The sequence below is a fragment of the Rhineura floridana genome, chromosome 2, assembly GCF_030035675.1.
Source record: "Rhineura floridana isolate rRhiFlo1 chromosome 2, rRhiFlo1.hap2, whole genome shotgun sequence".
Lineage (NCBI taxonomy): Eukaryota > Metazoa > Chordata > Lepidosauria > Squamata > Rhineuridae > Rhineura > Rhineura floridana.
The window spans coordinates 55,123,446-55,138,413 of NC_084481.1; the positions used below are offsets into that span (position 1 = coordinate 55,123,446).

Sequence of the window (14,968 nt, forward strand, 5' to 3'; positions counted from 1 at the left end):
TTCTAATGAAGACTTGTAAAAAAAATGAATATCTTCATGTATAAAAAAGTAGTACTATATTCTGACCTCTGTTGTTTAGGTGGTAAGTTAAATATATTATTCCTTCTTTTTCTCCCCCCCCCCTTTTTTTTTTTTTGTAGAACAACACCTGGACAAGTCTCTTAACTTTGGTGGCAGGAAACTGTAAAAGCTACTGGCTTTCCACTTGTGTTTTTTGTATTACTGCTCTATGGAATGCTACAACTCAAGCAGCCACATAACTTGTTCCAACCCACCATCTGAACTAATAAATGTCATACAAAATTACTCAGCAGGCACTGCAATACCACATTACCCTAGCCGTCATGTTGTGACACAGCTTGTAACATTCATACATACTTCGAAAATTTAGCCTTTTCACTTATGTTTGTTTTCTGTCTTGGCAAACTCTCTTGTATTTTTGTGTGTTTACTGAAAGTGATGAGTTCTCAGGTATGTAGTAACAGAAGAGCAAAGTAGAAAGTCCTGCCTAATTTCAATTAGGGCTACTGTGCCCCTTTAATCTGTAAAAGAAGTATCTTTTAATTTGAACATCACCCTCTTTAACTGGAACATCACATCTCTTTCTTTATGTGTATAGAGAAGAAGATTCACCCTAATGAATCAGAACTATCCCGTGAAAGTTCACATAGAATTTTTTAAAAGTGATTTTTTTTTTGTTATAAAAAGATTGTTCTTGAAAGATCGTATCGATCCTCTGTTGGGTAGATGTTTTGGCACTTTTGGTGTAGTGGGGTGGGTGAGCAGGTGAGGTGTTGAGGGCTAAGAGCAAAGTAGAAAATATTTCATTATTTAATTGTTTGCTATGGTTATATTCTGTTAAGACCATTGCCATCAAGTCCTACTTGTGATCTTCCCATTCTGGCATTTGATTGGCTGCTAAGGGGAACAGGATGCTGGGCTAGGATCAAATGCTGGTCTGATCCAGCAGAGCTGCTCAGTATTTTGTGGCACTGATTTATGTGGTTATCTGGTCTAGTCCATTGAGCTGGTCATATGTTGGATTTACTGTTTGTCTGTTGGATGGGATTGTGGTGATCATGGATGTGGAGGGAACTGCCTATAGTTCCATTGTCAAGGACTGACTGCTACCTCATCAATGATCTGCTAAGCTTAACATCTAAAGCTCTGCAGGAGTGGGATACCCATTTGACTCGGCCTCTATAGCAAACTAATAGATCTGGGTGGGTTCCTGTTGGCTCTTGGCGGTAGGGTCCTATTGTTATGGCCGGCAGCTGTGCCATGGCCATGACCAACATCTGTAATGGGGAAATGGCTGGGGCCACATATATGATCTCTCAATGCTTGGAAGAGCCTGTTTTTCTGGGGAGCTGAGAGCCATGAAGTGGCAGGAGTGATGACAGAGTGATAGATTTACCAATAGGCAAAAACCTTGCAGTTTAAGAATACCTGTAGCCCACAGGTTCTAGCACACCTAGAATTTTGCTAGAATATATTTCACCCCCACTGTTTTATCTTGTGCAAACTGAGACACTCCTCATGTCCATTGGAAACTATTCTGCAGAACAGTCAGTGCCATTATTCCACAATTATTTTTGGAGCTTTTTTTTCAGTGTTGCAAACTGTTGCTGTACTTCACATATTCACAGAAACAGAAGCAAAAGAGAATGATTTACTATAGGAAACGTCACTAAAATTGCAAAGTAAATCAAACATATTTAAAGTGACTATCTGAACTATATCAACTGTCTTAATAATGTTGCTTCCTTCCTGCTAAACCAAGATGACTACAGCACATGTCTTGTTTCTGTTATTTGGGCTAATTGCAGGTGTTGTCACCACTCACCATATGTTCAGAGGCACATGTTACCAAATTTTTCCAAGCTACACAGGAAGTGGATTAGACTGTGAAAGACCAATAAAAATTGTGTTTGCATTTTGACAAATGTGTACGGCAATACAATTGCAGAGAGGAGGTGAGGTCTCCTGCTCCCCTGGTGCATTCACTATAGCTGCCTAATTTCACTGCTTTTAAAAGTTTGATAGAAATATCTGTTGGCTATAGGTACGTTTTTAAACTGCAAGGTTTTTTCTCTATTAGTGAATTTATCTGCTTTTTAATCCAGGAGGTAAGAAATGGGATCCTGTGCAGGTTTGCTGAGAATGGATTGATCATTTGCATGCTTATTGAATTCAGTGGGATTTATTCCCCTGCAATCATGTTTAGGATAGGTGAAACTGACCACAGGGGATGGGGAGGGGAGGAGGAAGGCAGTTTTGATAATTTGCATGTTTATTGAATTCAGTGGGATTTATTCCCATGGAATCATGCCTAGGATAGGTAAAACTGACTGGGGGGGAGGGAGGCCTGGATGGGCAGGGGAGGAGGAAGAAGGAAGAGAGGAGGAGAGGAGGAAGGGAGAGGGGAAGGAGGGAATAATTTGCATGCTTACTGAGTTCAATGGGATTTACGCCCATGGAATCATGATTAGGATAGGTAAAACTGACCATGGGGGGGAGGGGGAGGGGGGAAAGGGAGGGGAGAGGGGAGCAGAAGGCGGGGGAGGGAGAAGGAGGGGATTGGAAGGGAAGGAGCAAAGGAAGGGGGAGGGAAGGGGCAAATGGGAGGTGATGGGAGGAAGGAGGAAGGGGGGCAGGCTTGATCATTTGCATGCTTATTGAGTTCAGTGGGATTTACTGCCATACAATCATGCTTATGATAGGTAAAACTGACTGGGGGAGGGGGGAAGGAGGAAGATGGGAGAGGAGGAGGAGGAGGGGGAGGGGATCAAAATGGGATGGGGATCAAAATGGGATGGGGATGGGGAGGGAGGGGCAAGGGAAGGGACAAGAAGGAGGGGATAGGAGGGAGGAGAAGGGAGGGTGGGTCTGACCATTTGCCTATGCTTTTTTAGTTCAATGAGATTTATTTCTGTGCAATCATGTTTAGGATAAATGAAACTTACCTGGGGGAGGGGAAGGGAGGGGAGGAGATTGGGTAGATGGGCACTGGGCAGAGGGGAAGCCCTCTTCCTTTCCAAAAGGAAAACATTGTGAACAGAATCATTGCTTTTCAGCATTTCCCCCACCTTTTTATTCTACAGCAGGCACATGTAGCCTCCCACCCCAATTTAAACCAAAGCTTTCCCTGGCCACATCCACACCAGATTTTATTTCTCTTTAGACAGTCATGGCTTCTTCCAAAGAATTCTGGGAAGTGTAGTTAGTGAAGGGTGCTGAGAGCTGCTAGGAGATGCCCTTTTCCCCTCACAGAGTTTCAGTCAGAGTGGCTGACTATTAAACCACTCTGGCAACTGGAGCTTTGTCAGCGGAATAGGAGTGTCCTCTCAGGACCCTTCACAAGCTACACTTCCCAGGATTCTTTGGGGGAAGCCATGACTCTCTCAAGTGAAATCAAAGTCTGGTGTGGGTCTGGCCCCCTGATTAGCCAAGCCCAGCAGCTGTGAGTCTGGCTTTTAGAACACTGACAGTTGGTTCTTACTGAGCTTGCCTGATGTTGAGGAAACCTTCTCTTCTCTAAATTCCATCTGTGTGGCAAAGAGAGTTGTAGAATTGGGTTGTTTTCTGTATTTTCTGTGCTGAGCAGCTGTAGTGACCAGAGGATTGGGTTACTGGCATCCATTAAAACAGTAGACATTTTGAGACCCACTAAGTGGTGGGTAGAATAAGTGGGCCTGGTTTGACTAGCTAGCCTTCTTGAGCAGCCGCTGGGGCCCATCACCGTAGCAGAGGCTCACTCCTGCTGCCTGCCTTAGCCACTCTTTAAATTTCCCACAATGCCCCTGATATTGCTTTGCTCCGGAGCATTGTGAGAAATTAAAATGCTCAGACCTGGCAGTGAAGACAACAGTGTTTTAAGCCTGTCAGGGCCCAGTGATGGAGGCAGGGCCCCCACCACAGGGCACTTTGCCCAGGGGCCCCTTCAGACCTCAAGCCAGCCCCCCTCTGTATATATGTGCGCGTGTGTGCGTGCGGAGAGAGAGAGAGAGAGAAAATAAAGTGCGTTACATACTCAGATGCAATCCCTGCAGCTACTATAAGGTGGACTGCTGCTGTAATAAATCATCTGTAGGCAGAATGAGGTGCTAATAAACTGAAGCTGAATCCTGAGAAGATGGAGGTGTATGAGCTGGTGGTTCCTGGGTCCAAGAAAATAGAAGCCTGTTATAGATTGGGGTTGTACTCTCCTGAAGAATCAGGCAGAGCCTGCTCCAGGCATGCAGGGACCCTTGGGCATCAGCTTTCCCTGGACCCCAGTGGGTGGGTGGGTGGGTGTGCACGCACGTGTACACACGCACGTGGCCTCCCACGGCCCCCCTACCTGTCTAGTCTTTACCATTGCCCTTAATGAAGATGGCGGCCACGGTTTCCCTAAGGGGAATGAAGCCTCTGCCGCCATCTTTGTTGATGGCACACGTGCGTGCTACGTGCGCACATCTCTGCCATCAATTAAGGTGGCGGCAGCAGCTTCACTACCTTAGGGAAGCTGCAGCCACCATCTTCATTAAGGGCAATGCTAAAAAGCCGGCTGACAGGTAAGTGGGGGGCGTGGGGGGGCGCGGATCACGGAAGAGGAGCGGAGGGCCCCTCAGGGCCCCCTCAGGAGCTCCGGGGCCCTTGGGCCAGTGCCCAACCTGGCCGCCCTTTAGAACCAGCCCTGGTCTAAGGGTACTCCATCACTCTTATCACTAGAGGCCCAGGTAGCTCCAGCTAGTTTGCTAGCAATGGCAGTATTTGGGCAGGGATAGCTTGGCCACAGTGCTCCATATCTAGTAACTTCCTGTTTAGACTACAATAGGGCCCCATTCATACATTGGGTTATGTTCCGGACCCCCGCTGTAAAGCGGAACGCATTGAAGATAATAGTGCGCGTTGTGCGAAAATGATGCAAGAATGGCGCGCGATGAGCAAAAACCGCCATAAAAGCAGAACAAGCGCCATAGGAGCAGGGCCTTTCTGCAATTGACAACCGCTGTATTAGCGGAACACTGTAAAGCGAAGCGCTGTAAAGCAGGGCCCTACTGTACTGTAATTCACTCTCCCTGGGGCTGCTCTTGAAGAGGCCCAGAGGCTGCAGCTGGTTAACAATGCAGCAGCAGCAGCCAGAGTGTTATTGTCTGTGTGGGACCATGCAACCCCAGCCCTTAAAGATCTGCACTGGCTGGCTATTTTTCACTGGGCCCACTTCAGGGTGTTAGTTTTGATGTACAAAGCCCTGAACAGCTTAGAGCCTGTTACCTGAAAGATCTCCTTTCTCTATGTTGTCCTGTCTGCTCTTTGAAGTCAGCAGGAGAAGCCCTTTTGGTAGAATCAACATTAATTGGCCCGCTGGAGAGCCTTCTTGGCAATGGCCCCCTGCTTTAGAACACCCCCCCCCAAAAAAAAGTTTGGCTAGCTCAGTACATTCTTCAATGCCAGCTGAACACAGTTCTCTTCCTCCAGGCCTTTGGATAAGCTGCTTGAGAGTTACATGACAAATAAATTGGTTCAATTGTTTTTGACTGTATTGTATTGTATTTTATATCGTTATGACCTGCCCCAGGATTGCATATGATGATGTGTGGGACATAAATCCAATGAATGAATAAAGATAAATAAAATAATATGAATGAGGAAATGATGCTGAGAGGCTGGCATTGGGAATTAAAAACTGGGCGGAATCTTCCTGGCTTTATGGTTCACATAGACTATATTCAGTCTTTCCAAATATCAATAACTATATCTGATTCATTGCGCATGAATTCAGTCATCATGAAAAGGCTTGGATCACACTGCTCCCATTTGGAAATTTAGCCATAAAAGTATGAATTCCTGAATTGAGTTCTAATTAGTCCCCATCCTGGGGCAGATACTCTGATTTCAGTAATGAAATGGGCAAATCTCTTTCTCTGGATGGAAGGTGTTTTGGAATGATTGGTGGTATTGCAGCTGAACTCCCCTGTTGGAGTTGCAGGCTGTATCCTCAAAAATAAAACTTATGCCGGAGCTGAAAATCATGGTCCTTGCTGTGAATTATTTTTAGATGCTGCTTTGTGCAATTAATTTTGTTTTGCTTAGTGACCATATGCTGTTTTCCCCCTCCTGTTTAAGCCAGTAAGGTTCCTATTAAAGCTAGATTGTGGGGGGGAAATGGTACGGCTTTGCTAACAAGATGACTGAATAGCTTTTCTTTAACTGTTTCCAGAGGTTGCTCAGTAATCTTGTTATGTAAAAGTATAATTGTACTGAATAGCTATTTTGTTTCCAGTAGTGTCCTCAATAGTGTTTTCTAAATGTGTGAAATATATAGTACTGTAATGTATTCTTAAAAATTACAAAAAATAGAAACATATGAGTGGTTGGTGTAGCAACTGGTCTTGTGAGGTATTGATGTTGGTTTGACAGCTGGAGCTTTAGGGCAAATCCTGTACTTGAGATCTGGTGGGGATGGCCGCCCTTTGGCCCTCCAGATGGTTTTGGTCTCCAGTTCCTATCAGCTGCAGCCAGCATGGCCACAATGGTCAAGAATGACAGGAGTTCTAGGCCAACGACGCCAGGCCACAGGTCCTCCATCCCTGGTCTGTAGGATTTGGTGGAAGCCTCACTGTGCCAGCTGAGCTCAAGATATGATGTCGGCATGGAAAATATACTGATGGGACACATCAGATACAGTAGTAAAACACTTCGCTGGTGGAGCCATTTTATTGGTGAAGATATGCCATTAGAATTGCCAAAATGGGGTGGTGTCATGGGTAGCACATGCCATGTATAATACCCCTCCAGTCAGTTGTCACACCCTGTAGATGGTGCAACTTTACAACAGTCCCAGACCTAGGTCCAAAATAAATCCCCTATTGACTTGAAAGGGATGTTAAAAAAATATTAAAAAGCACCCATCCAGCCATCCCATATGGTGGACCTCAGCAGTCAAGTGCAGCTACCACCGGTATATAAACCCCACACAGGAAGCCCATGACTCAGATGACAAGGCATGCACTTATGGGACTATATTTTTCTGACCTCTCGTGCACATTTAGAGCCCACAAGTCCTGGATAACTGTTAAAGGTAATTTGTTATCGTGGCCATAAGCACTTGGTCAGTCTTGCTTTTCAGTCATTTTTTATTTCATTTAATATCTGTGTTCAACTTCTCTCTCCCAAGGGAAACCCAGAGTGGCTAACAATAGGGATTGGAACAGTATAAAAATATATCTAATAATGATAGGTTAAATAATAATAAAATTAACAACTGATCTAAAGATAATAAGACTAATAATTTTAGAGTAGCTCTTGTTGCCTGGAAATTTTAAGTGAAAAGTGTTCCTTTCAGGCACCTTCACAAACTTTCTCAATACGTAAATATATTAATCAGCTCAAGACTGATTTTTTTAAAAAGTATATATATATATAAAAATCTGGTCAAGAGTCCATAGAGTTTCTGACTAATCTCTATTAAATTAGAGGACCTGCCTGGTATGCAAGGGTTAGACTTGTGGTGAGCTAAACTGATAAAACCCCACATGGATATTTCCTTACTTCTCTCTGTTCTGTGCGAGTCTTAAGTCCTTTGTAATGAACCCTATATGGTTTAAAAACAATAATCCTCCTGTATCATACTCTGAAGCACTCTTTATTTAAAAATCCTCTTCTGCAAGATATATTCCAGCTGCTTGCTTGTATAAAAACTAGTGAACTTTCTTCTTTTCTCCTGAAACATTTTTTTTTTAAAAGATCTTGGTTTATCCTTTGGGAAAGAGATTTGTTGCACACACATGCTCTATCTTGTGTAACACCTGACAGCTGCTGCCTCTTTGGCCTGTTGCAAAAATCACTGCTAAGTGATAAAATGGCTTCTTTCCATGCCCAGCCTACCAGGATGGGTTTTCTGGTACTACCCTTACAGAAAGGTATGGAGTAGAAAGGGAGAGCATAGAAGAGGATCTGAGGATCTCCTCTAGGGGGTGATTGTGGTGGCTTTTAGAGTTTTGAGTATACTTGCACAAATGGAGCCTGGGCGAATATAGAACTGTGGCATACTTTAGCTGACATGTTGGCAAACCAGAATCAGGAACCATGGTTTGAAGTGAGTTTACAAACAATGGTTTTGCTAAATATAGTTTGAATGTCATCTGAATTGACAGTGTTTTAGAATTCTACAGAATAAGGCCTAATATAATTAGGTAATTAGGTTTTACATTAGCACAGTTGACACCTTTCTAGGATAGAGATTCTGAGTGGCTATGTATTATTTATTACTATTTAATGGGTTTCTAGTCAGCTTTTTACAGTTTATACTCTCTCAGAGAAAGTTCCAATAAATCAATAAAATATTACATTAAAATTTGAGGGTGATATCCAATAATAGTCATACTCAGGGTCCACTCATTGAAATCAATGGGCTTAAGTTACTTAAGTTCATTGATTTCAGTGGGTCTGCTCTGACTTAGTTGGATATCACTCCAATATTATAAAATACCTTCCCAACCATCTGCTCCCACCGGTAGTACATGCCCTGGTCACCTCTCGCCTAGATTACTGTAATGCGCTCTACGTGGGGTTACCCTTGAAAACGGTCCGGAAGCTGCAACTGGTACAGAATGCGGCGGCTCGTCTGATTAAAGGCAGCCGCCAGCAAGATCACATCACTCCAGTGCTGAAGGAGTTGCACTGGCTACCGGTTGTTTACCGGGCCCAATTCGAAGTGTTGGTTTTGACCTTTAAAACCCTATACGGTTTTAGCCCAGTCTATCTGAAGGAGCGCCTCCAGCATCGTCAGGGATGCCGCTCAACAAGATCAGCCTCAGAAGACCTTCTCCCGATCCCACCGGTTAAAACAGCTAGACTGGTGAGGACTAGAGAGAGGGCTTTTTCAATAGTGGCCCCCACCCTGTGGAACTCTCTCCCAAATGATCTCCGCCATGCCCCTTCTATGATGAGCTTCCGCCAGGCCTTGAAGACCTGGCTCCTCAGGCAGGCTTTTGGGGTGGGTTAGGTTTTTATTGTTATGGTTTTAAATGTTAACGTTTTAATGTATTGTTTTTATCTTGTATGTCGCCCAGAGTGGCTGGACATCCAGCCAGATGGGCGACTAATAAATTTAATATTATTATTATTATTATTAAAATAGCAGTAAAAACAGTATCTATTATTTTAAAAATGACCATAAAATTACTTGAATGAAGACCAGAATAAAAACATTAGGATTTTCCTTAACCCCTAAAGCAAGGGGTGGGGAACCTCTGGCCAATATTCCAATCTCAGCCTGCCAGGGGGTTCAGGTTGGCCTGTGAGGCCATTTTCCACCAACTATGCCTTCCTGCTCATCCCATGATAGCACTCATGACATTATTTGATGGTTGGAAGGTGGTGTCAATCTTTTGTTGGCTTGTGTGCCTTTTACCAGCAGGGAACAGTGGTGTGCAGCTAAAGCAACAGGATTTAATCCTCTGCTCATTAACTGATGAGTGGAGGTTAAAACTTGCTCAGTTTAGCAGAATTCCATGCAAAACCGTTTCTGATTTAAGAAGGGGGTTGCATGGAAACTAAGGAAAAACCCTCTGTTTTAGCAGTGCCTTGCAAGGTGCATTGAAGTCCCAATTTCGGGACTTATAAACATCTTGCATCATTGTGATGTCAAGTGATTGACAAGTAGCCTACTTCACCCACCTGTCAAATTTGGCCCATGAAGCTGATCTTGATAAGGTTCTAGCCTGTGGAGCCAAAAAGATTCTCTACTCTGTTCTAAAGAGTGTGACCATACAATTTTTCCTGGTGAGGGCCTTTCAGAGAGATGAGGCCTTCTTGTTTTGCTTGAGACTTTACAGAGTGCACTTCCCAACTTCTGTAGTTTTCTAAAAGTGGTTGATGTACCTGCAAGTTTTGGAAATCAAGCCTTTGTGACAATTCTGCTATTTGAAGTCCATTCACTTTTGATAGAAGTCTGTGTAGAAATAACACCGAATGTAGAGGGACACTCCCAATCCCAAATGCTTAGTTTGCACACTCAAAATGTAAGCTCATCAGAAAACACTGATCCTCCTTGTAAGCGCGTTGATGAGTTTGCAGTTTCTTCTCATTCTGCTCCTCTCAGAGGGAGGAAGATGAACAAAATGTGGGCAGAGTCACTGAACCAAATTTATTGCTTCTTTTAAAATCCAGAATGTATTTGTTAGTGTGTAACTGGCCTAATGAAATGGTGTTTCTTTTCCTTCTTCCCCCACCCCATGCAGATGAAGAGCATAAACCTACTTTGATAAACTATGACTGTGTGTGTGAAGGGACGTCGTGTGTGAATGGTGTCCGTTGCAGAGGCCACCAGTGCTTTGCCTCTTTGAGCATCAATAATGGCGCTAAAGTGTATCAGAAGGGTTGCTTCCAAGTCTACGAACAGGGGAAAATGACTTGTAAAACGCCTCCATCACCTGATCAAGCGGTTGAATGCTGTCAGGGAAACCTATGTAACATGAACATCACAGCACAGCTGCCAACGAAAGGTGAAAGTTTTATTCTATGGTTTCTAAACCAATCTTCATATTATTTGCCAGGGTTTTCATATTATTTGCCAGATCTAAGATGTGGGGACTGTGTGGAAATCTGTGGCCTTGAATCATGATACGACCTCTGGAAATGAAGTATGTGAAAGCAAAAGGAGGAAAGGTTGGTGGTGTGTGAGCAAGCTGTTTTAGCATATTGACCAACAGCAGTGATTTGAAAAATTAGGACTGTAATCCATGTGTGGGAAGGACACGTGGCTCCAGAATCCCAACTACAGCGTCAGGCCCATAGTTAGTGCTGGACTAAGGCAACAGTCTTCAGGTACTCCAAATAGGAGAAAGTGAACATGTGAGGGGGGTAGCAGGGGGTGAGTGTGCTAGATATCTCCCCCTGAGTTAGAGGGTGACTGTCTGAAGCAGGAAGCTCTTGTACTTGTGGAAGCTCCACACACATTTTTAGCACCCTGGAAAATGAGGGATTTAACACATGTAGAGAGGTGCCACAGATACAAAAGGCTTCCTTCCTACTGCAGGAAACAGTTAAACAGCATCATTGGAGAACAATCTGGCATCTGAAGATGGGAGTGGTCAGACCTGTTAATGGAGGGAATAACAAACCAGAGGAGGTACATGTGTAAGAAGAGGCAGTCATGTAGTAGGTGAGGCACTCAAAAGTCGGACCGTCAGGGTCTAGTTGTTGGAGAGAAGCTTGGTCCCAGGGCATGGTCTGTAGGTACATGAGGCCACCACCTTGCTGAAGCTAAGCAGGTTGGACTTGGTCAATGCCTGAATGGGTGACGCCTGGGAACTACGTGGACTTCTATGACAGAAGAAAGGTGGGATGTAAATGTAAGAAAATAAATAGATAATTAAAAACAAGAAGGAAGGTAAAGGATTGTTTTCTGTCAGAGCACAGCATGTGAGTACCCGAGGAAGAGCTGGTCATGCAAACTTCAGGGCTCCTGCTAGGTTTATTTTTATTTATTATTACACTTACATCCCAAGGAGCTCAAGGTAGCATACAAAAACAGTTATTTCCCTCCTAGTTTTATGAGGTAGGTTAGGCTGAGAGACAGTGACTGGCCCAAGGTCACTCAGTGAGTTTCATGACCAAACAGGGATTTGACCCCAGGCCCCAATTCAACATGCTAACCGCTACAGCACTCTGGCTCCCATTTGGCCTATTGGACTGCTGGATATTGGAGTTAACACCAGAGCTAGAAAAAAATATTTCACACTTCTAGGTTCTAGCTTTTCATTTCATGATGGCCAGGTACCTAGGCGTTTTTCTTCCCAGCCCTGTTTATCACACTGAGTCATTCTGAGCCAGCTCAATACTGCATTTCAGTTGTTTTTTCGGATTTACAGTAAATATGCACAAGTGTGTATTGACTGCCCTTGGATCTCTCTCTTCAGTGGACTTTTCTCAAAGTTCCCCGTATTAAGCTTTGACTAACTTTCTATTTTTGTTTCTCTTGTGAAGGACACCCACTTCAAGGGGAAGCCATGGGTTATACCACGGAAACACTTATCATTTTTATAGTAGCGCCAATTATGGTGCTGCTGATATTTTCTGCAGTAGCAGTGCTCATCATCCGAAAAGTGCAACAGTACCATATGGAAAGGCTCAATTCAAGGGATGCAGAATACGGAACCATTGAGGGGCTCATAGCATCAAATGTTGGTGACAGCACCCTGGCAGTAAGTAAATCTTGTCTGTTGCTATTCCTATAAAAACATTACCCTTTTTTACTTTCTGATCAGGCTGCCAAAATTGTTATTTGTGAAATATTGAATATTAGTCTCCCTTTCCCGCTATCTTTTTATAAGTTTGCCCACTCTCTTAAAAACCAAAACATTCTGTTCCCACCACTACCATGTTCTGTGGAATTTCTGTGCTCCCATAACAACATAAGAAGAGTCTTGCTGGATCAGGCCACAGGTCCATCTAGTGCAGCATCCTGTCATCACAGTGCCTATGGGAATTCCACAAGCAGGAGCTGAGAGCAACAATGCTCTCCCCACTTCTGATTCCCAGCAGGTGGCATTCAGAGACATACTGCCTGAGGCAGTGGAGGCAGAAAATATCGGTCGTGGCTAGTAGCCATATAGGTTTGTCCTCTATGAATTTGTCTAATCATCTTTTTAAAGCCATGGTGGCCATGACTGCATCTTACAGAAGCAAATGCCGTAGTTTTCTTATGCGCTGTGTGAAGAAGTACTTTCTTTTGTCTGTCCTGAGTCTTCTAACACTCAGCTTCATTGGATGCCTACAGAAGAAATGTGACAGAGGGAGGAAGTCTGATCGTAAGACGTGAGGACATCAGATTGATGAAGTGCATGTGATACTGACCTTGGATTGGTGAGGTCTGAATTCAACTTCCCACTAGTTTGTAAAGCCAGAGGGAGAATGAGTGGAGATTTGAATTGAGCTCTCAGTGAAAAGATTTTGATGATCTGTGTTAAGATTTGTCTACTTCAGGGACTACATTTTTTTCCTCCTCTCTTTATTCATTTGTGATCATGGCAGCAGTGAGAAGCGTGCGTGTGAGAGCGGCTAGGGTGGTGCATATGCTCTTTGCCGGTATTACCTTGAGCAGCACTGAGAAGATAAGACCATTGTGGAATTCAAGAGTCCTGGATCCCAGGCTGCTTGGGGTGACACTTGCCTTGAGCTGCCCCAGGTTACAACTGACCAGCTCTCTCTTTACGTCTGCCTGTGTCTCTCTCTCTCTGGCTTATACCTGCTTTCAACGAGGGCTAGGGAATTACTATAACTTTTTTGTGGAGGGGAATGAATGTCTGGTGTGACAGTACTTCTCCCTTCTCCAAGTGGACTCTTGCACCCCCGCTCCTTTGCTTTTCATAGTAGTCTTCCAAGATGCACATACCATCAAACACAGCAGAATCCTTTTCTTCCTGACAAAGCAGAGCCCTTAAGAGAGAGGGGGTGTGTGTGTAAGAAGAGAGAGGCTTGAAGGAAACAATGGAAAAAGTGGGACTTAAGGAAAATTTATCTTGCAAACAACCTGTTAAGAGGAGTTCTGTTTATAAAGGGAATGGGCACCCGAGGGGATTTTGGAGGCTGGGAAACTCTGGGCTGGATGGTACAAAGAGCTGGGTTCCAGTGAGAAGGGACTGGAGGCCTCCTATTGATTGGAATTTACTTGTCAGTGGCTAGTAAGTCAAGGATGGGGAACCTGTCACCCTCCACATGATATTGGGCTCCACCAGCCCCACCTAGCAAAGGCAGTGCCCGAGGCTAATGGAAGTTATGGTCCAGCCACATCTGGAGAACTACAGGTTCCCCAGCTCTGCCCTAACTAGAATGGCTACAAACTTTAAAGTAAGTGTGCAGGTGAACTTCCAGTGTTAATGTGGGTTGGTATTGGGCAAACTGTGGTTTTACTTCTCTTTACAGCAAACCAGGAGGAAAAATGCTCCAATGGGGTGGGGGTGGGGGAAACATTAATGCAAGAATTGCCCTGATTTTGTTTACGGGCCTGGGATAGCCATCATGTGTGTATTCTTGTAAAGATGGATCCTGAATGAGACATTTTATTTCCATGAAACAGATGCTTGAGCATGGATTAGAAGCAAACTCAGACGAGTATTTAATGAACTGACTTCAAATCATGGTGAAATACTTATGTTTCCGAGTTGAACTTGATTGGAATGTACTCTTAGAGGGTTCTTTTGGTTGTTTATTCAGTCTTGCATCTCTTCTGGTACTTTTATTAGAAGTGAGTTAAGCAGGAAGTGTGTGTGGAATCTTATAGTATGAATATCTGTTAATAATGGGGTGGCACAAGGGCCCGGCCTTGTATAATTTGAAGGTAGTATCAGTAGGATCTCATAATTCCTTTGGTATATGCTCTCAAACAGAACAAATAAATTGTTTTGCTGCCACCTTGTGGTCATACCAGAATGATTGAAATTGAATCATAAAGCATGACATATAGCAGAACTTTATGTGTGTGTGTGTGTGTGTGTGTGTGTGTGTGTGTGTGTGTGTGTGTGTGTGTGTGTGAGTATGTGTGTGTGTGTGTGTGTGTGTGAGTATGTATATGTGTATATATGTATATATATGTGTGTGTGTATATATGAGTGTGTGGGTGTGTGCGTGTGCGTGTATATGTGTATGTGTGTTACTATTTTTAAAATGTTATTATTCTAACAGTGGGTAGCTTCAAGAAATGTTTTCTACTCCTTGCTTAAGAAAAAATAGAAAGTTAGAGAACATTTAAATTTCAGTAACCTTCTCCGGCTTTTACAACTGGAACATTTACAGTGCAATCCTAATCTCAGATGTAAGTTACACTGAGTTCAATGGGACTTATTCCCCAGTAAGCGTGCATAGGACAAAGTAGTCAAAACATAACTATTTATCAGATCTTATTAAAAGCTTGATATCGAAGAGTAACACTTCTTTTGGGGACTCTGACATGAATTCTACTCAGGGGTAGGGTTAATAA

The 14,968-nt window shown here is 43.6% G+C and overlaps 1 protein-coding gene across 11 annotated transcripts in view; it reads left to right on the top strand.

Annotated features, from left to right (window-relative positions):
• The window catches only part of ACVR1 (activin A receptor type 1), a 210,253-nt gene that overhangs the window by 174,748 nt on the left and 20,537 nt on the right, over positions 1 to 14,968 (top strand). For all 11 annotated transcript variants that reach the window (XM_061608735.1, XM_061608734.1, XM_061608736.1 and 8 more), the window contains 2 exons: positions 10,230 to 10,493; positions 11,977 to 12,194. In XM_061608735.1, the coding sequence (XP_061464719.1) occupies positions 10,230 to 10,493; positions 11,977 to 12,194 (482 nt within the window). The remainder of the gene's footprint in view (positions 1 to 10,229; positions 10,494 to 11,976; positions 12,195 to 14,968) is intronic.